Source organism: Diplotaxodon limnothrissa, linkage group LG15 (assembly GCF_057381915.1).
Source record: "Diplotaxodon limnothrissa isolate DT_005_m linkage group LG15, D_limnothrissa_male_GT1.1, whole genome shotgun sequence".
Lineage (NCBI taxonomy): Eukaryota > Metazoa > Chordata > Actinopteri > Cichliformes > Cichlidae > Diplotaxodon > Diplotaxodon limnothrissa.
Window position 1 is genome coordinate 8,177,732 of NC_140610.1, and position 26,304 is coordinate 8,204,035.

The 26,304-nt window shown below is 43.0% G+C and overlaps 1 protein-coding gene across 1 annotated transcript in view; it reads right to left on the reverse strand.

Moving 5' to 3' along the window:
* Positions 1–214: 214 nt before the first annotated feature.
* itsn2a (intersectin 2a) overlaps positions 215–26,304 on the reverse strand; it is a 46,654-nt gene continuing 20,564 nt past the window's right edge. The window contains exons 7-38 of the mRNA XM_085371785.1: positions 23,438–23,531; positions 21,259–21,401; positions 20,936–20,999; positions 19,434–19,571; positions 19,243–19,349; positions 18,891–19,153; positions 18,663–18,812; positions 18,425–18,565; positions 18,251–18,338; positions 18,026–18,165; positions 16,385–16,530; positions 15,905–16,307; positions 14,779–14,948; positions 14,504–14,564; positions 12,080–12,315; positions 11,959–11,999; positions 11,705–11,874; positions 11,583–11,616; positions 11,347–11,468; positions 10,003–10,099; positions 8,437–8,628; positions 3,716–3,837; positions 3,513–3,619; positions 3,067–3,250; positions 2,871–2,969; positions 2,592–2,759; positions 2,166–2,378; positions 1,927–2,048; positions 1,757–1,839; positions 1,089–1,172; positions 840–1,013; positions 215–594 (exon numbers count right to left, since the gene is read on the reverse strand). Coding sequence (XP_085227911.1) covers positions 443–594; positions 840–1,013; positions 1,089–1,172; positions 1,757–1,839; positions 1,927–2,048; positions 2,166–2,378; positions 2,592–2,759; positions 2,871–2,969; positions 3,067–3,250; positions 3,513–3,619; positions 3,716–3,837; positions 8,437–8,628; positions 10,003–10,099; positions 11,347–11,468; positions 11,583–11,616; positions 11,705–11,874; positions 11,959–11,999; positions 12,080–12,315; positions 14,504–14,564; positions 14,779–14,948; positions 15,905–16,307; positions 16,385–16,530; positions 18,026–18,165; positions 18,251–18,338; positions 18,425–18,565; positions 18,663–18,812; positions 18,891–19,153; positions 19,243–19,349; positions 19,434–19,571; positions 20,936–20,999; positions 21,259–21,401; positions 23,438–23,531 — 4,508 coding nt within the window. The 3' untranslated portion in view covers positions 215–442. The remainder of the gene's footprint in view (positions 595–839; positions 1,014–1,088; positions 1,173–1,756; positions 1,840–1,926; positions 2,049–2,165; positions 2,379–2,591; positions 2,760–2,870; positions 2,970–3,066; positions 3,251–3,512; positions 3,620–3,715; positions 3,838–8,436; positions 8,629–10,002; positions 10,100–11,346; positions 11,469–11,582; positions 11,617–11,704; positions 11,875–11,958; positions 12,000–12,079; positions 12,316–14,503; positions 14,565–14,778; positions 14,949–15,904; positions 16,308–16,384; positions 16,531–18,025; positions 18,166–18,250; positions 18,339–18,424; positions 18,566–18,662; positions 18,813–18,890; positions 19,154–19,242; positions 19,350–19,433; positions 19,572–20,935; positions 21,000–21,258; positions 21,402–23,437; positions 23,532–26,304) is intronic.

The following is a 26,304-nucleotide window of genomic DNA, read 5'->3' on the forward strand; positions in this document are numbered from 1 at the left end:
CTTACACCATAAGGCTAACCATTGACATTACATTATACAGCAGTGTGCAGCAGTTGTAATATAAAGATACGTGAGACAGTGTGCGACTGTCCACACGTGTGTGTAACTGGCTGATATGTTGTTATATTCTTTAATTAGCAGTGCGCCGGAAAAAAAAAAAAGAATTTACAAATCGAAAGTGAAATGTAAAAATCCGGTGAAACGTTGAGTCTCGTTTGTTACTTTCCATTTCTGGCTGGCGATTATGAAAATATTGGCAATCATCTCCGTGTTTTGGATCGTTTGAGGTCGCTGAAAAGCTCAGGGTCAGTGGAACAAGCAGGGACAGTAAAATCCCCATTATTGCGTAATGTGCAAGAGCATAAAAAAGGCACTTTAATGGTCCTTCATTACTATTATTAAGTGGTGTGTGTGTCTAATGGAGTATTCAGATGTATTTTCCTCATTTGGTTGGCTCGTAAAGCTGTAGGTCTAGTTTGACGTGAACTTCTCCAGTAGGGACTTCGTGCAGCAGAAGGCGACGGGTTGCTGCTCCTTTGCTCTCCATCTCTTTCTTTATCGTTGCCACGGGAACCTCAACGCGGCCGAGAAAATCTAAAGAGGAAGGAGGAGACTTTTATTTAGTAAGATGATTAAAATGAGAAAAAGAAACGCATCTCATCGGACAAAAAAGAAAAAGAAAAAAAAAAAGTAGTTAAGACCGCTGATTTACTTTAATAGAGGAAAACCAAGACTTTAAGTGTTCCTTTAATTCTGTATAGGCAGGAAAAATTAGACAAAAAGCCTAATAATCAACTGTTTTATGCATGAGTGCATGTGCGTGTCCTTTATCCACTGACCATCTGGTGAGAACTGATCTTTCTCGGACACGGTGACGCAGAGGACATCCTGGTAGAGGTCTTTGATGAAAAACTGGCAGTTAAAATTCCACTTTGGGCTCAGAGTGTCGCTGATTGGTCGAGATGTGTAGCACTGAGCTCCCATTGTCAGCTCACAGTAAGGATTACTCTTACCTAAAGAGAAAAGGAGTTAACGGGACTTAATTACAAAGCATGCATTAGCACTGTCATGTTGCCACGGGGCCTCACCGTTGGGCTTACAGGCCTTGAGCTCCTGGGCTTCAATGACTGTCACCAGCAGCCGACCGATTCCGCTGGACTTTAGAGAGCGTGCTAAAATAAGCAGAAGACAGTAAGATATATGACAAAAACGCAGCATCCATTCATAATTAGGATAATGTTTGAACAATACACACATGCATACTTCAAGGTTCAAATAAGAACACTTTGTTAACCCTGGCAGGGGGCTTGACTTATTGTAGATTTTTAATATGCAGACTGAAAAATGTCAACTCTGGAATAAAAGGAAGTAAAAATAAAGCACTCCATTCAAGCTCCAGTGCATGCAAATGACTACTCCAAAATTAAACGATACGATGCACGGTATAAATATGACACTGTAGGTGAAAACAGTCTAGTGGTCATAGGGACGAGTCGTAGAGTCTGATTTCCTGAAAACTTGTGAAGGTGCTGCACAGAGACCACCAAACAATCATTTTCAGATCAAGCAGATTCCAGGTCAGATGACACTAAGAAACTGCTTGTCATTATATCATTCAGCTCAAGCCGGCACTACAAGGAAAGTTAACAAGGGAGCAGCGGAGGAGATGATAGGAATACCAGCTTGCTCTGCAAAGGGATAAAGTCAATACACTCAATATTAGCTGACATATTTATGAGCGTGTAGCTGTGTTTACCTTGGTAAGCCTTCTCTCTCTTTTTCTTCTCTGTCTCTATGAAATGTTCAGATGCCGCTTTGATTTTCTGGACCCACGCTGCCCTAATGGAAGCAGTAAAAATGTGTGAGTGCTTCACGCAGAAACACGGACGTGTGGTTACACAGAACGCGAGATTTTTGCACACGTGCCTCTCGTTCAGGGTCTCGGTTTTGAGAGTGTAGACGCGATCGATGTGCGAGACGTGGAACAGCGGCTCGTCGCTGGATGGGTCGGGTGGCATTTTCACCAATACCTCGTTCAGGAAGAGAGGCTGGCGGAGATGAAATGCATATCGGCAAATGCCGAGAGAACGTAAACGATGAGAAAGAATAGTTCATCTGTGCATTTATATATATTTTTATATATATTATACCTTAGATTAGCTTACTGTTTTGTACATCTTGAGCTGTATGCTTGTTTTGGGGCTGAATAACTTGTCAGATCCTGAGGAGGAGAAGGGTTTGGCACTGTGTGTGAGGAGGAGGAAATCACTGAAGAGGAAAGCCCACAGCTCTCTGCTGCTTTTGGTCTTGTACAGCCGACCGCTGTGGAGCAACTTGCGAGGCCCGAGGCAATTAGTCAGCGAGTTGAAGACCAAGTGCTGGGGGGGAAAAAGTGCAGAGAAAACAAGGCATGGCTGAGGAAAGTTGTTCGAAAATAAGCAAACTGTCAAGCGTTGTAGTTAAGAATGGAATTGTTGCTGTCCCTGCATAACAGCTCAAGACTTGTCAGACATGAAATGCTTTGCAGAGGCCATATTTAATATAGCAGCAGGGACTCGAGAGTCGAGATACTCGTTTCTGAGTGTCCTTACCTCTATGGGCCCCTCACACTGCATGTGGCTCTGTATCCATTCGAGCCTGTCTGAGTTCTCCTTCTCCCGAACCCCCTCATTGACCTGAGAGCACAGCTCCTCGGCTCGCTCCAGAGCTTCTCGGAGAGGGCCTCGGTCTGCGTGGCCATCTGGGGTGTGCTCCAAGATCTTACCAAGAAGCACAGCACAGGCAACAAATTAAGAGACATGGAGATGAATATTAAACAAGTGGTAGGCGGGATTCATGGAGTTACATATAAACAGCATTTCTCTGCATACATTTTTGATGAGTAGAGGGTAACGTGTAATCCTCTGCATGGGCTTGAGGAGGAAGCTGGACAGCGGCATTCCTTTACAGCGGTAGTTAGTTGCAATCTTCTGCTCAAGAGGAGGCAGAGATATTTTATTGCATCTGACAAAAGCAAACGTTTTATTTATTTTTCCTTTCACAATATCCATTATCCAAGGCTCGTACTTTGAGGAAGTCTTTAAAGTCAGGCTGGTTGTGGGTCCTGCTCTGCAGCAGCGCTGCGGCGTTGAGCTGGCAGGAGCAGAAGCGAATGTACGGCTGCATGTGCGCGAGCTCCGACGCCAGCAGGTCTCCTATTAGCTGAACGGGCATGTTCTCTCCTCCTGTCTTTTTACGGACACGCAGGGCTCTGGAGGGAGGTCACAGATGATCAGGATGTGAAACACCATTTCATAACCTCACAAAACATAAATAGATGGAGTATCTGATGAGTTCTGCAAGCCTTCAGAGTCTATGGACTTGCAGAAATGAAATAAGTGTCAATTTTTCTGTGCATTTGCTTTTGATCGTTTTCACAGAAAGAGTTCATAAATGTTTATTCTAGCAGAGCAGTAGGGTTTAATAGTTTAGATGTCAGTATGGTTCATAACAATGTCACACGTGGGACCTACTTGAGCAATTTGGAGTTGCACATAATCAGTTCCCTCCAGTTAACAAAGATAACTGCCATCTCAGCTTCAGTCAGACGGCCTGACTCGGACATGGGCTTGTAGAAGACCTAAGAGGCAGAAACAAATGCAAACAGGTGAGGACGGGAAAAAAATGACAGAAAAGTGGTAATAATGTTCAAATATGCCGATGTTTCCGTCGGTACCTCTAGCACTAGCTCAAGATCCTCGACATAGGTCTCCTCGGTCTGGATGAGCTCGTGAATGTAACCCTGCCTTTTCCTCTCCTGAGGGGTCATTGTGTCGAGCGTCATCAGGTCAGCACACCCTACAGGAGCACATCCATGCGCATGCAAACACACGTGCAGACATGCATGCACGGACATGCACCGGCATGTGCATGGCAAACACAAGCACAAACACTTTCCTCTCAATCACTGATGTGGTGTGTGAGAAAATACAGCGAGCGTTCAAAAACATGTTAAAATCTCCCTTTATTATCACTTCGATGACGTCTAATTTACATTTAATGCACAGAGTGAGGCACATTGTAGTCGCAGTACATGAACATAAGCGATGCCAACGCTAACAACACTGCTACCAAGAACACTAAGGTAAAGAAAAATAAAGCACCTTTCATGGTGGAGTGCTCACTCCTAGTGATTGCATAGGTGTAAATGGATAAAGTAGCTAATGCTTGAGTGACAGAGCAGTGGAAGACTCAGCTGGTAGTTCAAGTCTTTGAGGTTCAATCTTGGCAAAAGGTGGATGTACAGTTGTGGTCAGGAGTTTACATACACGCATCACGAGCATGAATGTCATGGTAATTTGGGGCTTTTAATAATTAATTCCACAGTGGAAGAATTATACAACATACATGTTTAATAACTTTAAAAAACAAGAACTGATTCTAAATGCTTGACTTGATTTTGGAGCTTCTATAATCCACACAATGTCAAAAATATATGCACAGACTCAAACAAGGTTCTACAATAGCTTTTAACTCGACAAGACTGAGGCCTATTAACCTCTCATGATAGTTTCTACTACAACTGGTAGTTTCTCTTTGCCAACATAAAAAGGTTTGACAACTCTCATTCGATTGACGGATACTCAGAACAATGGGAAAGTCCAAGGAACTCAGAGAAGATATAAGAAGCAGAATTATAGAATTACACGAGTTGGGAAGATTTCTTGGAGTCATTACTAAACAACTGCCACTACTTTGGCAAAACCCACGATGTCACCCTCAGGCTGCGTCTACACTAGCTCGGATAAATTTGAGAACGGCGTATACGTCTGAAAACGCTCCACGTCCACACTATCGTTTTCATGCGTTTTCACAGAGTTGTTCAGCCACATCGAAACGGCCGAAAACGCTTACGTCCCAGTACTGCGCATGCGTGAAACGCAAGACGATTCAACCTGCCTTATTTCTGTCTGTCGTTTATTTACTTTCCGGCTCTTTGAAACGTCACGGCAAAATGTCGAGGAAAAGCACCGAGTTTTTTTAAACGGACTAACAATGAGGTGGAGTTGTTGCTGCGAGTAACACAAAAGTACAAAGTTGCAAAAGCGATTGAGAGTCAAAGAATTTGAAGAAAAGCTACCTGAAGCATGTACAAACTGAATTAATCTTTAATAGGGCTGTCAGAATTGAGAGCACACAAAACAACTGCTGTGTGATGCCCTCCGCTCACACACTCACATGACTGCATCACATGACTAAAATGTGTCATCGTTTTCGAAAAGGCTCTGGGTTTGTTATCCACACTGCGACGCGAAAACTGCGTCTTCAAATGTATCCGCTTTGGAGAGCGCTCTTAAAACTCTGCGTTTTCCTTGACCGAAAATGCCGTCTCAGTGTGGACGGAAGGCCAAAACAGAGAGAAAAAGATACGTTTTCAAACAAAAATGTATTAGTGTGGACATGGCCTCAGATGAAAGGAAAATTAATTAGAATCTTCAAAAACAAGCCAAAAACCACCAAGGCTCAAACCTGACATGAACTAGAAAATATTGGAACACAGTGTCCATAGTGTGTTTTATATCACCATGGACAGAGACAGGGTGCCTACTCAGAAAGAAGCCCCTTGTCCAAAACCAACATCTTTAAGCTTGACTGAAATTTGCAGCTGCCCACATGGACAAGCCAAATTTCATCTGGAGAAAAGTCAGGCAAGACAAAGATTGAGCTATTTGACTACAATGGCAAAAGGTATGTTTGGAGGAATAAAGATGAGGCTTTCAAACCTAAAAACACTGTACCAATTGTTCAGCATGGCGGTGGTAGCATCACGCTCTGGGGCTGTTTCGCTTGTACTGGTACACTGGACAAAGTGAATGCAATGGTGAAGAAGGACTAATCTCCAAATTCTTCAGCTTCAACTCAAATCAGCAGCTAGATGGTTGGACACTTTAGTCTACAGGACAATGATCTCAAACACACATCAAATCTGATTTTGGAATGAATAATGGCCTTCCCAAAGCCCTGATGTCAACCCAATTGAAAATTTGTGGACTACGCTTGAAAGCCGGGTCTGTGCCAGGAAACCAACCAGTTCAAACGAACTACCAATCCTGCCAAGAAGAGTGCTCAAATATCCAGCCAGAATTTCACCAGAAGCTTGGTGATGGCTACCAGTGTGGTCAAAGTCCAACTTGCAAAGCGACGTGGATTAGAGAAAATCTAAAATAATTTCAAACCATTTCTTTTTAAGACATTAAAGATGTATGCTGTGCAACCTCAAAATTACGGCACCATTCTAGCCCATGATGAGTGCATTTAAACTTTTGATGATAACCCTATATATCAGCAGTGTGGTAGATGTTTCTCTCAGACTATTCTTGATATGCTAATGTTTGCATGTTTTTTTTTTCTTTTTTTAAATATGTATTTGCTGGTGATATCACAGTTCAGTACAGGGTGGGTGTCATTTTAAGTACTTGGAAGCGTCAATAAATGGCAGAGTGCATAAGCATCGAATAATAAAATCACAATCAATTTCATCTCAGTTGCAGTTCAAGCGATGCGTTAGCAAGCAGCAATCAAGGTTACCGGTGATTTAAGCAACAGCGAGTCTTCACATTGATCCATTTTTAGCAAGGTTTCAATGTTGTTAGTGCAAGAATGAGTGACCCTGTTAGAATACTCTGCATCATACTAACTTATAGCTTTAATTTAGAAAACTAAACCGATGCTTCTTACATATTATTTTCCATACTTTTGTAATCAAACTCTTATTTTCCTTTTATCTGTAGCAAAACTACGCTTTCCACACTTTTGTATCACGGGGGACAAAAGCTTTGAAAGCTCATGTCTAGCTGCCTCTGCCTCGCTCCCTTGGTTAATTAGTTAAAGAAACAGAAATGAAAACAAGGGAGAGAAGAGAGCGAGGGGGGGAGAGGAGGAAGGGGTGTACGGTGAAATAAATTTACATTTAAAGCTGAGAAGGTAGGACGCCAAAAACAAAAACCAAAGAAAAAAAACAGGGTTTGTAACAGAGAAGCACAGAACACCAGAGTCCTAAACGGGTGAGGTGGAAAGTGCGGAGGTGGGCCGTTCTTGCTGGCGGCTGGGCTTCCTGTTGCGACAGGGCAATTCGGGATCGCTCAGACAGAAGGGGTGAGAAAGAGGAAGAGGAGGAAAAGGAGGAAGAAGAGACAGGAAAGCCAGCGTTACTGTCCTACAGAAGAAAAGGAGGGGAAAAAACAGATGAAGTGGAGGAATGGAAGGGAGGGAAGTGAGATGATGAAGAGATGGAGAGACAGCAGACGTTAATATAGCTTTAATATTAATGCTGGACACTCACATGCAGGCGCATTAATAATGCATTTCTGGAAATGTAAATGTTATTATTCATCGTATCAGCTGCAGACGGCGATTTCTCGCGCTCTTGTTTCGGCAGCTTGTTTCGCCGGCCTTACGTGTGGCGGGCGTGCGAGTGACAACGCCTTCGCTGGAATTAGAATATCAGAGCGTTTTGTGTCTGTGGCTTCGACAAGTTCATCCTAATTAAAGAGCTCGTGTGTTCACGCTTGTTAACAGCTGCTGCTGTGAGGAGAACACGCAAGCTGTGCATACTAATTCAGGCGCACACCTCTCATTAAGAAATCGGCCTTTTTAAAATTTCTCAGCAGCTACGTATGAATGAGCAGCGAGCGGGATACGCGTGAGGAAAATGACCGCCTTCCCGTGTGTTGCATTCAGAGAGGGAAAGCGAAGCTGCCGTTTCCAGAAATGTGACCAAAATGATGAAAAATGTGTCAGTTTGAAATCAGATCAGCTTTCGCTCTTTATTATTTTGTTGCCCGGGGTGATTTGTCAGCGGCATCTGTTTTAAAAGAACAGTTTGACATTCGTGGGATATACGCTTTGTTCACTTTGTGGTTGCAAGTTAAATTAGAAGATCAATACCACTCTCATATTAGTCTGCTTAATATAAAAACTGCAGCCAGAGCGTGGCTGGATTAAATTAACTAACAATACGATGAGAGGTATCCATCACGCTTCATGCCCAAAATGTCAAACTTTCCTTTTGATGATTTGAAATTGTTGATGTTGTCCGGGATACTTAAAAGGCCCAATCATTTTGCCTTGTGGAGAAGAAATTTAACATTTTCTATTAATCAATTTCAGAAGCTTTTTATGGGAATGAGCCTTTTAAGTGTAATGGTTATATGTTCACCAATTTCCTCAATGATTGATTGAACCAACTACTCGAGGCTTACCATCAGTGGTTCCATGGTCTGACATGGATAAGGAATCTACTGTACCTGGAGTGAGCCAAGCCAACCAACATTTTTGTTTGTTTCTACAGCTGATAAACACAACTTATCAGTTTCCATGTGTGCTAACTGTCTTATTATTTTTTATTTAGAAAAAAAAAAAACAGTCCATCAGTAAGAGGATTAAAGTTTTACTTACATTGCTGGCTGGGGTCTGATTCTGTTGTCATCTTGACATAATTGGTGGGCAGCAACCCTGTTACCCCGTTGGCTTCTCCTTTCCACCAGTCGGGGTTGGTCTTGTCGAGGATGTTGATCAGCTGACCCTTGGAGAAACTCAGCTCGTCCTGATTGGCAGCCGTGTAGTCATACATTGCAATAACTTGGCATACTGAGGGAACAGAGTTGACATATGAAGCTTAATCTGTTGCTGTAGATTTGTAGAATGACCCAATGAGGGCCAATGTATAAAAACAGAACTAAGAAAGCCTTAAAGAGACCAAGATGACATTAAAAGTAGGTGAAAATAGTGAAATGGTTTCCCTTGGGCACCAAACATTTAAAAATACTGGCAGCCTCCAGTCTTAAGCCTCAGCCTCATAGTAGATGCACCTCTGTGGTATCAATTTGAAACTCCTCTGTGGTCTTTTAGAAAATTTGACCTCTTATCTTGACCTTGAGGTCACTGAGATTTCTAGTAGATGCATCTATGATCTGAATTTTAAAATCCTACGTTACCTTGTTCTCGAGTTCTTGCATTCACAAACTTGAGTATTCACGCTGCCCACCCGGCCGGGCGACAACAACACCCCATCAGCCTTTTACGGCTGAGAGGTTCAACAACCTTTATTTTGGCTCATTCTACCATTTTATTTCTGCATATTTATTTATTTAGCCACAGACATTCATGCACGGACATGCACCAGCATCTGCATGGCAAACACAAGCACAGACACTTTCCTCTCAATTACTATTTATTTATTATTTATTTAGCATATTTAGCCACAGGCCAGTCCCAACAGTCACCTCAAGAGGAGTTCGTGCTGGATTTTGGTCATTTTTAAGGCAGAGCCCTAGAATGCTATATGGCACTGCCAGGAACACTAGCTGCGTAGCCTGTTTGAGCTAAAGCTTGCAAGCTGTCATTGGCAGGCATCTGTCTGGAGGACTAAAATTGTCTGTGACTCATTTCTCCTAAATGCTATTGATATAATTAATGGCAAATACTGCCTAGTCTATTTGCACTACCTGGGCACATCTCATGTAAACATATTTGCACTTGTGTGTAATTCCACGTCACTGCATTCATTTTTGAGTTGCTGTTGGGGATTCATTGTGTGGACTCCTAAAACTAAAAACATCGCCATCTGCTTCTGCTGCTTCTATGATCAGTGCTAAATGCTGAATGTTTGCAGGCTGAGAGAGGAACCATGGTAAAGTCTGTGTCTGCTAAATATCAGCATGACAGAATAAGCAGAGGGTGCTCCATTGTAAATGACTAAATAACAGAAATGACACTGAAAGATTATGTTCTGTCAGCTGAAATTTGAGACAGGAATTTATGATTAATGAGCATTTTTACCAAATTAGTTTCAAAGTCATAGACATAAAAGCTTTCCAGCAGTTACTGTCGTGGTTGTTCAAGTAATTTCGACCTGCATCTCTCAGCTAAATATACAGATTTAAAAATGTAAATACAAACCTGACTTAAACAAGATCAGTTATAGTAAATCAAATGCTGTGTTTGCCGTGTGTCAGCATTCACCTGGCAGAGGAGAGGGGGAAGACTTGCTACTGGAGGGACCCAGGAGCTTAACGTGAGAGGAATGAAACCAGCCTCGCTGCCGCTTTTTCCCCCGAGCCTGGAGGGGAGAGAAGAGCCAGTGAGAGTGAACCAATCTTCTGCTGGATCGTTTCTGAATCCTAAATCGAAACATTAATTGATGAATTGATTTTTTTGACAGGCAGAGTTTTGAACCTTGAGAACGCTCTCTCATGATGGGAATGTACATTCACTCTATAAATTAAACTAAAGCTCAGCTGAAGTCTCTGAAACAGCCGCAGTAATGCAAGCTGCAAGCTGCTGAGGGTAATGCACAGATTGACAAAGCTGTGGAAACCCTCTGTTCTCGGACACTCTTACTCATATTGACTTATTGTCTGAACGTACTAACAGCAAATATGACTTCTGCTGTCGCACTCTGAGCTTCAACTCAAACTACAGCTGCAGCCTCAGCACGAAAACATGCAGAGAGAGATGACCCTTCACTTTGATGACCTTTGTAGACGACAGCACTGTTATATTGAATGGGTTGCATTGTTGTATTTCTGTCATGTTTCTCAGGTCTTTGTCTGAATTTCTACGAACATTACTGCTAAGGATTGTCTTATTGCATTGGAGTCACACTGGGTTAAATATGTACACTTGGGTTTTAAGGGGTATTTATTATTTTCTTCTTTTTTTGGGTTGTATGGAAGCCCCAAACGCAATTTCATTGTGACAATGACAATAAATAAATACTACTACTATACCTTAATTTGTTGATTGCTTTTTGCCATTTGACTGATTAACTAGTTTATTAAAACATCCATAGTGATAATGTCTTCATTTTGTTTGCTCATTTTGTCTGTCTATCCAAAACCAAAAGTTCAATTTACTCTCACTAAAAAGACTAAACAAATTTCAGGCGTTTTTTCCTTACAGGACCACCTTAATATTTAAGGAAATATCCACATATCTGCACTGTAATTTCCTCCACAATCATTCTGCTTCGCGTCTAATGGCAACAAGTTTTCAATGACCTTTTGTTAATAAAGCTTTTCATTCTCGTCGCCATATAATCCAGTAGGTGTCACATTATAATGTTCTAAATTCCTTTCACAGAGAGGCAGAAATGTGTCATTTGCAACCGGGAGGTGGATTTAGGAGAATAATGACTCATTAATTGTGCTTACACGGCGCTCGGCGGTGCGATTGACCTTCTGCACTTGCAGCCAAAGTAAAAATTTCTAGCTGAAATCGTAATTTTTCTGATGTTAACAGTTTCAATTTATCCATGGCTCTTTAAAAAAGAAAAATGAAAAAAGTATAGCTTTTAGTATAGCTTACTTGCAGTTCCCCGAGCCACCAGCCGGTGGAGTTCTTGGCCAGCACCACGATCAGTTGCCCCGGAGACAGGCGAAGCTGATGCATCGTTGAGGCCCCAGTGGTGGTGACTGCCTGCGCAACCTCTGTTGACCAACCAGAAAAAGCCAACAGTGAATTTCGATCATTTAAATGTCAAGAGAATAACAGAATGAGTCATCAAACACCGACTGAGTGTCCGCCTGTGCGTTCATTCTCACCAGGTTTCTTGGTTGGACCTCCAGGTCTTGATGCCTAAAGTTAACAAATGAAATGTAAAGCAAAAATAAAGTAATAATTTAATTTGGCAATTTTTTTTCCACATTAACTCAGCTTGACTCACCTCTGGCAGTTCTACAGGTCGGACATAGTTGGAGGGAAAGAGCCCTGTCTGGTCCCCAACGCATCCTCGCCACCACTCTCCTTCTTTCTCCAACACCAAAACAACATCCCCCTCGACAAACGTCAAGTCCCCCACCTCTGGGCTCTCATATGTATACAAGGCCACGTATTCTGGTAAGGACAACAATAGTACCAGTTAGGAAACCTTCGCTGACTTTAACTAGACCTTATTTTCCACAGATAAACTGCTCTTACCTTCTAGTTGAACTGAATCAGATGTGTCCAACGCATCCACACTATGATGGGAAAAACACATGGTGAAGCAAGTCTTTCAGTTGTTAAAGGTTTTACACAAAAGGGATGTGCGTCTTCTTACTCTGTATTGCCAGCCGTCTCCAAAGCGACGTAACTTTTGGGGAACCATCCCTGCATCCCGTTGATCTGCCCCAGCCACCAATCTTCCCTCTGCTGCAGCACGCTGATGATGTCTCCCTGCGAGAAGCTGAGCAGTGTGGTGATGACGTCTGTCGCCGAACCGCCTGGAAGGCTGAGGTGGGTTTCTGAAGTGGCTGACCATGGCGAGAGGGCCCGAGCGAGCAGAGGAACGGAGGACTGAGGAGTGTGATCAAAGAAACAGCGATCTGTCACCATGGGTACATCTAAGAAATCAATCACTAGACGCTCCCCTCCCCTGGACTTGCAACACAGCTAATTTCACCTTTGGACCATGGGACATGACCTACAAACGCTAGAGCTGCCAACACTGATGTCATCAGACATCTGTAAATGTGTGTGACCCACAGAGAGTCAGAGAGAAGAACTCCCATTGGAGAAAAGCTATAAATATACAGCTGTGCTGTTTCTGAAGATGTGTGTTGATGTCAGCAGACCTATTTCTGATCATGCCACAGTCTAGATATACACTACTATAATAACACAGATGAACTAAGAAGGGAAACATGAAGATTAAATGATCTCATGAACCTTTTTCAGTAACAGAGTGATAACTTTTAGCCATGAAGTGAATGTGCTCTTTTGGTTGAATCAACCAGCAACTACAGGGCGGACGTGCCCTTGTGAGGTCAATCTACAACCACCATGGTGACTCCTGTTTTTGTGTGGAGATTGAGAGGTGTGGATCCAGGCGCAGACAACGATGCAGGAGAGAGTGTTCAAACTTAAAATGAGCCTTTATTGTGGCTGTAAGAATTACTACAAAACCACTACCAAAACCTAAACTGGGGACAGCTACAGAATGATACGCAGACCCTCCGACGAAGAACCACACACTAAATATACACACAAGGTAACAAGGAAATGGCACACAGGAGGGAGACACAGCTGAACCTAATTAGACAAGACAACGGGAAAGCATAACCCAAAACACTGAACACCAGACGGGGGACTCTCCAAAGTAAAACAGGAAATGCAAAACAGAAAACCACAATTCCCAGAATAAAACTTAAACCGAACACACAAAACACTGGGCTGCAGACCCAGGACTGTGACAGTTTTTTAAAACTATAACAACCATTGCATCAACCTTTTGATTTATCCAATACTGTAATTTAGTACCAGATACTTATTAAGAAATATTACCGTGCCCCATAAGCTTAAATTGCACTTTGAGCTTACTGGTAATTGGCCGGTGTTACAGGTAAGTCCATAATTTGTTGGATAAAGACACATTTTATAGTTTTACCTTTGCACACCAGAACAGGGATTTTAAATGAAACAATTAATACATGACTGAAGTGCAGGCTTTCGGCTTTAATTCGAGGGGTTTTACGAATATTTTGCCCAAACTGTTGACAAACTACAGCCATTTTTAATACCCACTCCCCTACAAACTAACACCATTTTAAATTTAAAGATCGTTTTAATACTTGTAAAAACATCATGTTTCCTCCCTCTATATAGTCTGCTGGGCCTTTGCTGCAGCCACCATCAGCTACTGCTTATTTGCCTTCAGTTTTGTCTTCAGTAACTGAAAAGCATGCTCTGGGTTGTTTTTGCAGTATGCTTTGGGTCATTATCCATTTGCCCCGTAAACTGCCACCTGATTGGTTTTACAACATATGACTGAATCTGAGCAGACAGTACAGCCCTGTACACTTCAGAATTCATCCTGCTACATTTATCAGCAGTCACACCATCAATAAACACTAGTGACCCAGTTTCACTGGCAAACACACCCATGCTATAACATTGCTTCCCCTATGTTTGACAGACAATGTGGTATGCAGAGGATCACGAGCTGACTTTTTCAGCCAAATGATGGCTTCCCCAACCTGCTCTGACTTGCTTTTTGGACCTTATATTTAACTTGTATATGTAATTGCAATGCAAACTGATAAAATCTGAACTGAATCAACTTTATCTGTTATTCTCTGCTTCATTTGTCTTGAAATAGCAAGAGAAAAGACCTCACCTGGCCATGAAACTGCTTGCCAGTCAACTGTCCGCTTATTGAGAAAATGGGTCGGTATACAAAAAGTCTGCAATTCCCCAAACAGCTCATGCAAATTATTTTCTTTTTGAAGCTTTTGAATTCAAGCTGAAAGTCTGCATTTCACATACAGAGCAAAAACTATAAAAACTGTCTCACAAATTATGGATCTAACTGTATCTTGCTAACATGCTAAACTGGAAAACTAAAGACCTTTTTAAACAAAGGCAAAAATGAAACAGGGCTTCATTTTTGCTGCTGAAGTAGGTCACAGTAAAGTTTACCTGCTCATTATAAAGAATAAGGAGTCATCTAGCCAGGAAATAAAAGTAAACAACAGTCAGGCTCTACCTGTGAAGCATCAGATTGGACAGGAAGAGGGCTGTCACCTTTTTCCACCACATCGGGGTGTCTGGGTAAAACAAGAGGGACAAACCATTAGGGGAGGATCCAAGAAAAGAATAAAAACAACCTGACAGTGCTATGGCATAAATTACAACGACCTAGGTGGCTGTTACAGACTTTCAGTCAGCAGAAAAAAAAAAGACCCAGACAGTTCTATCTTTAGTGCAGAGGAGCTAAAAGCCTAGAAACAATCTCAATCTGCTCCTCCTGTTTCATGTTACCTTGTGTTTAGTGGTGGTGGCAGACAGGACATTTTTCCAGGTGAAGTGGGACCACTTTGAGTCGAGGCAGGGGTCAGACATTTCTCAGCGTAACTCTGGGGGAACCAGCCCCTGTTTCCGCGGTAACTTCCGCACAACCAGCCAGGCTCACCGACCGTGTGCTCATCCACCTGCATCACGGAAAACACAGTTCACTTGCAGTCAGTCATTCGCAGCGAGGGGATCAAGATAAACGTTTTGTGATCAGTCCTTAATTCTAACACTTTCAGAATTGATGCTCCTTGAGGAAACGGGGATAACGGGGATAATTGATTGAACTTTAACTCCATCAGTGATTACTTAAAATCAAAATATAATTATAGATTTTTAACCAGGGGTGCAGTGGTTAGTGCTGCTGCCTCACTGTGAGAAGGTCCTGTGTTTGAATACAGCCTGGGACCTTTCTGTGTGGTGTCTGCATGGTGACTGTGGTTAGTCTGCCTTCCTCCCACAGTCCAAAGACATGAGTGGGATTAGGTTAACTGGTGAATCTCAACTGACTGTAAGTGTGAATGCTTGTTAGCCTCTCTGTGTTTCTGTGTTAGTCCTGTGACAGATTGGTGACGTTTCTAGGGCGTACCCTGCCTCTTGCCCTCTAACAGCTGGGACAGGGTCTGGCTGGATAAGCCAATGGATGGATTATTAACCAAGCCAAGGGTGAAACTCTTTCTGTATTTCTTATTCCAAAAAGTAGGCCAACAAAAAGCCCAAAAAATAGCAAAAGAAATCACAGCTTGAAGCTGAGTTAACCTCGTATTCTAGAACAGGAATTGACACGCTGACAATTTGGAATCGTGGCAAATGTGCCAACGCTGGCAGCTGTACTTGACCGCTGTGTCACCTTTGATAAATCGAGCCACTGAACTGGACCGTGCTTGTGGTGTTGCTGCCATTTGGTGCATTTTTTTAAATGGACTGTAATGGAATTATCTAACGAGTCTGACACTGAGCCTAAAAAGCCAACAGATCAGGTCCCACAAAAACTAATTGATAATCAAAAGCAACAATATTTTGAGTAATACATATTAAATACATTTTAAAAAGACGAATATCCTGTGTGTTTGCAGCGCGGGTGTGTGCTTCGTACCTCTATGAGACAGTCTGCGTCTACACTCAGCTCATCTGCGTTGCGAGCAACAAAGGAGTACAGGGCTCTGTAGGTGGTTAGCTTGGGTGCCAACTGCTGCCCCATTTCCTGCTCTTCTTTCCTCCTCTTCTCCTCCTCAACCTCTTTCAGTCTCTTCTCCTCCTCGGCCTCCCTCCTCTTCTTCTCCGCCTCTGCCTCCTCCTCTCTCCTTCTTCTCTCCTCTTCTTGTGCTTTCTCCTGGGCTGCCCGGTGGCGAGCCTGGGCCTCTCTCTCTTCCTCTTCCCTCTGTCTGGCCCTCTGCTCCTCCAGAAGCCTCCTCTGCCGTGCCTCCTCTTCCTCTCTCTCCCTCTTCTCTTGTTCCCTCCGCTCCTGCTCTCTCTTTTCTTGCTCCAGCTTTGCCTGTCTGTGGGAAGTAAATGCAGCTTAATAAAGCCACATTATGTCTAAGCAAGAGTAATACAGACAAACCCTGAGATTCACCTGGCCGCCTCTTCTTCTTCCTCTCTCCTCCTCCTTTCTCTCTCCTCCTCCTCGCGGCGTCTCTGGAGCTCCCTCAATTTCTCCTCTTTGACTCTGTGCAGGTCGTCCAGAACAGCCTGCTGCCTCACCTGCTTCTCCCTCAGCTCCTGATGCCGTCACAGAATGTGCAACGCAAGGAGACATGTAAATATCTGTCTAAGACCTTTGTTCTTATCAGCCTTAAAAGTCTGAAAGAACCACAACACAACAGCTTCTCCACACGATGCACTTAGCATGACAAGATGAACATTGTTTTGCCATTTATGATTTCTCATAAACAGCAGCAACATTCACAGAAACACGCAGGCATGCTGTATGTGTATGTGTATATTTTTTTTCTTTCTAACACAGAAGTTGTGCAGGTTAGACATTCTGTGTGCGTGCGTTTTACCCTCGGGGTGCATCCTGTTTACACAGAAAACACAGACTAGAACAAATCCCACAGAGAGAAACAACAGCGAAGGAAGAAGGCATGGTACCAACAAAAACCTCCATTTAAAAATAATTCAAAAGAGCAGGAAAAGATGAACGAGCAGATCAAATCATTGCGGGATGCAAAGGAAAGGAGATTTAAGATTGTTGCTTGAAGGGGGGGGGGGGGGGAATGTACAGAGTGGGAAATAAAGCGACAGAGAAAGAGGGTTAACCTTGATGAGAAGGAAGAGCTGGCTGAGGCAGGCCAGCAGAGACAGAAGGCCTCGGAGGACACAGTCGTCCATATCTCCGAGCTATGGAAATAACAGTGTGACGATGGAGGGAGACAAAATGTTTAGACGATGGGTGAGGAGAGCAAAGAAGAAAAGTGTGTCACAAAGGAACAGGCAGAGACAACAAAAATAAAAAGTAAGAAGACACATCCAGGTAGCAGGGAGAAGAAGAAGACAAGAGAAAGAGAAGAGGCCAGGGGTTAAAAGCTTTAAAAGCTGCTTAAGAAATAAACAAACCAAGAGACAGAGACCAAGAGAAAGGGAGAGCAGGTGTTTTAGTGCTCCAGTTATTAACATCAGACTGATGATAAGACTCTGAGAGGACGTCATTCACAGCTATCAAATGATCAGGCTGTTTGATGACAAACGTAGACTTCAGAGACTGTATGTGTGCAAAAATAGTTTAAGTTTCCATTGCCCAAGGGGTGAAACTCTAGAGCTATTGTGACCAGTTGAACAAGATTTCACAGCAAGTTGAAAACGCCCTGTTTTTGTGCTATTTAATATCAAGCCAGAGCTGTGGGACAAAAACAACAGTATGCTTTTGCTTCATTTAACATCAGTGCAATCCATCTTAAAGCAATTTTGCTGCACGATTATATTCACTACTATGAAACTTCTCTTGCAAAATATGTTGACGCTAAATAGTCGGGGTATGAAAAACCCAACTTTAGCCTTAAAGTTAGTTTCATGAAGAAATAGTTTCAGATTGTGATGAATGATTTTAAAGAACTGCCAAGGGAGGCAGCTTAGTGTGCTACATACACGTCTCGGTACAAATACAGAATATAAAGTGCCTCCTACAATTTATGGGTGATATCAGAGGCTATGTTCTTTTTTTTCCCCTACAACTTTGGTCTGAATGAGTCTGTAGTGGCCTGAACCAAACACTGACCTTAAGCTCCTTATTGTACTGCTCCATCTGCGTCAGTTTGTCTGTCGTTTCCCTTTCCAGGATGTCAAGCTGGTCCTTCAGCCTCCGGCAGTTTACAGTCTTCTCCGTCACAGTCCCGGTCAGGGAGGTCAAAGTCACAGCTACAAAGATCAAAGGTCAGAGACATGTCAGACCAGCGGCCAGTGACTAATCTGTGTGACGTGAGAGGAGGCATTTATCACCCACACGGGAGTTTGTTGAGGCTGATGTTTTGCAGCTTCTCACACAGTCTCTGTTGTTCTGGAACCAGCTGTGAGAGCTTCCTCTGCCACTCCTGCGACCAACCGAGAGGAGAGCGCGTAAAAACACACATGCAGAAAACTGACAGGGCAGAAAACCGAGAGAAACATTTCTGTTAACCTCAAACTCGAGCTGAAGCGCGTTAATCTCTGCAACGCGGGTGTCCCTCTTCTGATTGACGAGGTCCAGCTCAGCCTTCTGAATCCGCCTCTTGCTCTGAGCGTCGCGGAGACGGTCTGAGATCTGCTTGTGCATGTTCCCCTGTGAGACCAGGTAAATGATATCATGGTGCACCCATGCTTTGATTAGCACTGTGAATTGTAGGTGTGAATATTTATAAGTGTTAATGTAGCCTCACCACAGCCTCTAGCTCCAACTCCAGACTCTTCTTTTTCGCCCTTAGTCGAGAGATCTCCTCTTGCTCCCCCTCTTTCTTCCTGCCCAGCTCCTCTCTTTTCGCACGCTCCCACTCGTCCCTCCGCTGGCGCTCCATCTCCTGCTTCGCTGCCTGGAAGTATGAAGACAGAAGGTTATCAGAGAAGACCATCGATCCCAGACAGCATCACCCGACTGCTCCGGCACTCACCTCCTTCCTCTCCAGCTCTCTCAGCCTCTCCTCTTCCCTTTGTCGCTCCATTTCTCTCTGCCTCTCCAGCCGCCTCTCCTCCTCCAGCCTCCTCCGGTTCTCCAGCTCCCTGGCCTCCCTCTCCCTCCGTTCTTGAGCCTCTCTCTCCTCCCTCTCTCTCTTCTCCTTCTCCTTCTTCTGCTGCTCCTCAAGAGCTAGACGTCGTTTCTCCAGCTCTGCGCTTCCCTTTGCAAAGTTCTCCTTCAGCTTGTCCTCAAAGGACACTAAGAGGAGGGGAAAGAAATAGGTGTATTACAAAGTAAGACAGAGGACGTCCAATGGAACAAAACATGCAGAATTCACAAAGCCATACCGCTGCTCTTGTTCTTTTGAGCAGGTTCTATCTCTGCTGTGTCTATTAAACAGGGAGTTATGTAGGGCCCTGTTCCATTAACAAGCTCATTGGATTTAATTCCTCCTCTGTAACAAAAGCAAAAAGAACATTTGTTCATTTATCTATTTGGTTAATTTTTAAAAAAAATTGTAAATGAATCTCTGTGTTACCTCAGAGAGGGTGGTACTAGGTCTTGTGGCAGAGTGAGTGGTAGAGGGCGGCCCGTCTTAGCCATGTCCACCAGGTGCATGGCCAGAATGAACTCATCAGCCTGCAGCTGGCCATCCTTATCCACATCTGCCAAGGTCCTACAGACAAATCACACAGTGCTGTGTGTCAATAAGAACATCATGGTGAGAAGATAATGAAGTTAGAGATTTTTCACTGCAAGCATCCTTCTGCTGTTTCTGGCATTGGGACAGTAGTGGAAGGAAACTTGGGATATAAATCAAGAGTACTGGGCTCACAGACATTCATCAGCTGATAAAGCGGAGGAGAATGAGGGGATCATCACTGCAAACAAAAGGTTTCAGATAATAAGTAATGTTCTTAGTACTGTCAGATATTACAGCTATAACGTTTATAAAATACTACTGAGTCTTATTACTTCAAATGTGTTATTTGCTCCTTTTGTGGCTCACAGTTCCAATAAAATACAGTACGATGCAAAAGTCGTGAGTCACCCTTCATTTCTTTATATTTTGCTGCCAAGGAGCCAGACTTTCCTCTATATTTTAAAGTGGTTTTGAGCACTAGTTCTCCAGGCTTTCTGAAAGTCTGTTTCTTTAGAAGTTGGCTACTTTTGACCTCATTTTCAGTCTAATCCATGTATTAGCCATTTTCAGACTAATTTTTTTGTTGTTGCTGTTGTTTTTTAAGCCACTTAACTCTGACCTATGAATTATTCAAGCATGAAAGAGGTGTACTCGCTCAAGGGATAAACTAGTGTTGGGTGTACGCATAACATAAAACTTAGCAAATTGTCTGTTTAGGCACTTTGTTACCAGCAACCTGTGTCAAACTGACAGCGAACAGGCAGCCAGCATCCTGATTCCTTGAATGTCCTTCAAGAAGTCTGGAAGATTGCTTGCCTAAGGAACGTGTTGTAGAATAAACACATATCAAATATTGACTTTTAAACTTGCTCAAACTGTACAAACTCTGCTTTTGCCTCATATACAGAATTTATGTTTGCACCTATTTCCCATTTCCTAACAGTATAATGAAATGAGGGATGGCTTGAGATTTTTGCACAGTACTGTATAGTCAAATTAGAAATGCTTCAAAGCCAACTTTATAAGTGGTTAAACTCTTTTAACACAGTCAGCGTTGGTATTTACGTTGTCTGCAGAGCTCAATTTTATTATTGAAGCACATAATCAATTATCTGACCATTAAAGAGTGGTACACAGTATTTCACTTAATATAGTTCCATGCTTTTACTTAAGTAAACTCTCCTCTTAACTCTAGTTTACGGGTAAAATTAGCAAATTCTAACCTTTAACCTAAAACAGACTTCACAGACTTTGAGGTCTTGAAAAAAATAGGGGAAAGCGGCAAAAGGGTCCTCACTTTACCAAAATGTCCTTACTTCAATGGTCATAAACTGTCACTGGTCCTCACTACGATAGATAGGCAAGAACATACACAAACATACACACATTACACTCACCAGATGGTAGCTAACTGAGTCTGCGTCAGATTTGATGCCATCAGTGCATTTCTAACCTGAGGTCCTGCAAAGTAACACGTAGATCAGATCAGAACAGCAACGTGAACTCTTACAGTGAATACGTTTGTGTGCTTTCCAAGTTCTGTTAAGTGCAGTTAAGAGCAATTACAGGAGAACGGGAGTGCATGTGTGCAAAGTGAAACTGACCCTAAATTGTTCGCTTTTAAACTCTGACAGGAGCACTCATGTGGAGCCTAGTGGTCCTGAGAATTTCATGTTTGTTTAAATTCATGCGCGTATGTTTGTGTGTGCACAGGACTTACCTGATAAGTAGCCGGTCATGAGCTTGTCTAGTGTGTTGAACTGCTGACGGTACTTGAGTCTTGAGGCCTGAGAAACGGCCCAATCACTAGCGCCCATCTTTGGGGAGTTACTGGCCAAAGATGTGGTGGAGGAGGAATTGGAACTATGGTAAGAGACAAGAAAGGTGTGTCTATATGTCAACAAATCACCTAAAGGGAACTGAAAAAATATTATTATTATATTATATATGATCAGCCTTTTTCTTTCTCCTTAGACCACTAATTGCTTGGAGACTCCCCGGTGTTATTTCTCAGCTCTTAATTAACTGCAGAGGAAGCTGGCGCAAACAGCTAAGCAGACAATGACTTTTGGACAATGAAACAAGACAACATCATACTTTCGGGTTATCATAATCAGCCATTCGGTGGGGTGCGGTGGTTGAATTGTTAGCGCTATCAAGTGGCTGGCTCAAACTGGGTTTACTCTAGGTCCTTATTCTTACAGTCCAAATACATGCATGTTAGTTAACTGTTGACTCCTGGATATGAAGCAGATAAAGTGCTTAAAGTTTATAGAATAAATCATGTTATAAATGTATGGTTACATTTGGCTAGTAGTCAGTGAGACAAGTAAAGTGCTATATAAATACCAGTCCATAATGAGTATGCCAGACCACATGATAGTCATGGTTGAAAATTGTAGCAGAGTGGGAACTTGCAACACTCATTAAGGTTTCAGAAAGACAACAGGAGATGCCAAAGCATTGTTTTTCTGGGTGTATATACGCACAGTAATAAGATTGCAGAAGCACAGACCGGAAAAACCTCAAAGAACTATCAAGCATCTGTCCTAATATTAGAAAGTCTAACAGCTAGAACTGGAAGGTAAAAGCAGCTGTGGGATTAAACTGCATCTATTTTACTTCTTGGTATGCTGGTGCCCTTAATAATGCTTTCCTTACCACCTACACCTGAGGTCAGGGCTTATTGTGTGAAGCACTAAGCTATTCAAAACAATGAAATCAGATACTATTTGCGTTGTTTTCCAAACCCACTCAAAACACCATGAGGTGGACAAAGGATATTAGATATTCAAGAGGACTTGGCTGTCAGAGAAACTGCAAGAGGACCTTCCAAACCTCGGCTGATATTAAAGTACATCATGCCAAAACGGAGATGAAAGCTTCACTGGCACATAAGTAAAACTACAAACCCCTCTAGTCGCAGTCTTATATTTCATTTTAGACATGAGCTAAAATTCAATTTTGATTTCATTTTAGAAGTGAGCAGGCCAAAAACAAAGAAAAAACATCTATTCAGTGGGCACAAAACAGTATGAAATGACACACTATGAGATCATTGATGTGATGGCCTAATTCCCCTAAAGTCACCAGCTAAAAAAAAAAAAACAACCCCCACATGTTTTAAGCTGCAGCAGCAATTTGGGCTTATTTCTGGTGACGAAGATTCAAGTAACTTATTTAACATTTTGTTTGCCTGTTTTATGTTACCTAATATCTTACCCTGAATAGGAATGACTGAAATGGGGACACAGTGGCTTATGGAGACCACAGGGACCAATGATCTACCTACCTTATGTCTAGGTGACTATAGACAGATGACTATATAACATTTACAAAAAAAAACATTGTAGTTGCTCAGAAAAATAGTCATGACTAATAAACCTTCATAGCATTCTAAGCATTTAAGATCTATAATGACCTCGCCCATTGAGAATGCTTTTGGATTCCTGTTCTCTGACGTTTTCGACTCTAAACAAGACAACTTCCTGCTATTGCCAAAACCCTCTGATTTCAAAATGTTTTTCCTGTACTCAGTGTTATCTGGGAGTTTCATCTCTGTTTGTGCTCTAATTCTCAACCCTTTCCTGCTGAAATCACGGCATGACTGCATCTGTCTGAGTGCTCAAACAAGCGTGTGTAGATAACAAACGGGATGTTTTAAAACCAGTAAACCCTAAATTTAACTGACATAAATATTTCTAAATTCGTCTTTCAGCATGACTTCACTTATGTAGTACACACATGCAGCATTGATCCGAATCTCCCGTTGCGCCACATCTCAAAGGAGCTCTACTGGATTGAGATCTTGCTTAGTTTGAAAGCATTTTCCTAGAGCCCAAGCACATCTTTATTACATGCTAATAACAGTTTAGTAATTTGCTCAGTAATAATCTCACCTGCTCGATCCCAGGTCGAGTAGAGAGTTGGCCTTTGACATGCCAGTGGACGGGGAGAAGGCCATAGGAGAGGAGAAGCCAGAGAGAGGAAGTCCTGTAAATGCAGTTGGAGACACTCTGTTAATGGTAAAATCTCCATTTGGGAAATTCAAAAGAATGTTTCAGTTTACACATGGTACTATATCCAGATCAATTTATGACATTCTGCGAACATGCAGACTGCTGCTGCCCTTGGTGGTACGTACGTCTAATCTTATCTGCTCATACTTTACAGTCGCTGCACACAGACCTCAACCAGCAAGGTTATTAACATCTGGGTAAGAGATTGTGGTTGGCTGCAACCACTTGCTAAAGAGAGTCTCAAGAGCTGTGGCACTGATATATTTTCATCAGAGAGGGAGAGAGAGAAAAATGGAGGAGGAACACCAAATAAAAGGCTAATCTCACACTAACTCTTATTAGATTGCTCATTTCACAGCCAGAAATCGTACTGGAACAGACTGAGTAAGATTAAAGAGAATGGCCACGGAACAGATGGAGGAGGTGAGAAATGAAGAGAACAGACTGAGATGTAAGAGAAATCCAAACAGAAGAACTGCTAATGTATATATAACATATATGTTCCCACAGTTGATATAAATTAACTTTCCTATCTGAACTGCAGCAAACACTGAGTGTGTGAAAAGCTGCAGTGCTGCATCTCACACACACACACATATATATATATATATATATATATATATATATATATATATATATATATATATATATATATATATATATATATACATATATATATATATATATATATATATATATCGAAGAATCCATAGGTCCGTCATCCTATTCATGTAGCCCCTTCCGCCGGGGTTACTTGCGTAGTAGCATTCCAACAACGCCCTGTTTTCGTCTCTTGCCCACCGATGCCTTCTTGTTCCAGTAGCCCACTTTTCGCCAGGGTGCCCTGGTTCCTCAACACCTGACGCGGACCTTGTTGATCCGGGCGACGTCCGAGCCGGCATGCCTTCATATTTATCTGTCTCGCTCATGTCTGCGGTAGGCTTGCTTAGCATAGGGGGTCTAGCCTTAGGACCCTTACTGGATACAGACGCCCCAGGCAGGAATCGAACTTGCGATCCTCTGTTCCAAAGGCGTGTAGTCTAACCACTACGCTATCCAGCTGCAAGATCCGGGCCATCAACACGTACGCCCTGCCCGTGATCAGGTACCCTGCTGGGGTAATAGGCTGGCCAAAGGAGGAGATAGAAGCCACTGACATAAAGACAAGAAAGCTCCTTACCATGCATGGAGGGTTTCACCCCAAGTCCAGCACCCGGAGGCTGTACGCCAAGCGGAAGGAAGGGGGCCGGGGACTGGTGAGTGTCAGCACCACAGTCCAGGATGAGACAACGAACATCCAAGAATACATTGGGAAGATGGCCCCAACTGACCGAGTGCTCAGTGAATACCTCAGGCAGCAGAAACCCAAGAAAGAGGAGGGAGACGAGGAACCATCATGGAAGGACAGGCCCCTGCACGGTATGTACCACCGGCAGATAGAGGAGGTGGCTGATATCCAGAAATCCTACCAGTGGCTGGACAAAGCTGGACTGAAAGACAGCACAGAGGCACTAATCATGGCAGCACAAGAACAAGCTCTGAGTACAAGATCCATAGAGGCTGGGGTCTATCACACCAGGCAAGACCCCAGGTGCAGGCTGTGTAAAGATGCCCCAGAGACAATCCAGCACATAACAGCAGGGTGCAAGATGCTAGCAGGCAAGGCATACATGGAACGCCATAACCAAGTGGCCAGCATAGTGTACAGGAACATCTGTGCCGAGTATAACCTGGAAGTCCCGAGGTCAAAATGGGAGATGCCCCCAAGGGTGGTGGAGAATGACCGAGCTAAGATCCTGTGGGACTTCCAGATACAGACGGACAAAATGGTGGTGGCTAACCAACCGGACATAGTGGTGGTAGACAAACAGAAGAAGACGGCCGTAGTGATCGATGTAGCGGTTCCGAATGACAGCAATATCAGGAAGAAGGAACACGAGAAGCTGGAGAAATACCAAGGGCTCAGAGAAGAGCTCGAGAGGATGTGGAGGGTGAAGGTAACGGTGGTCCCCGTGGTAATCGGAGCACTAGGTGCGGTGACTCCCAAGCTAGGCGAGTGGCTCCAGCAGATCCCGGGAATAACATCGGAGATCTCTGTCCAGAAGAGCGCAGTCCTGGGAACAGCTAAGATACTGCGCAGGACCCTCAAGCTCCCAGGCCTCTGGTAGAGGACCCGAGCTTGAAGGATAAACCGCCCACAGGGGCGTGCTGGGTGTTTTTTTTTTATATATAGACAGATATGCCTATACTAAATGCAAAGCATGCACGCATCACAAGACCAATATAAGACTTGAGGGAGTAGAAAGATAAGGTGCAGCTCTTTCATGTTCCAAGCGTAATCCTCACTGCTTTACTGCACCACTGAAGCTCAGGACATGAATAACTGACCCTTACACATAAAATATTAACAAATTAAATAAATAAAATCCTGTATGCACCATGCTCCATACTGTTCAACAAAAATCTAATCTCCCTGCAAAGCTGCTAAAAAAGCAGGAGCAAAGAAGTTGCAGATTTCAGCTTTATCAAAATACAAATCTGCGTATTTCATTTCACACGCAACCAAGTCATGTTACTGAATTACACCAAACATTTATGTTGGGTAAACTGGGGTTAGTTGATTAGCTGACAGGTGATTTTTGGTTTATTTATTTATTTTTACTTTGCAGAGAGCTGGTTTTGGTGAATCATCAGAAACATTTTCGGTGGTGAAGATGGTGGCGATACTTAAAAGTTTTGCAAGTATG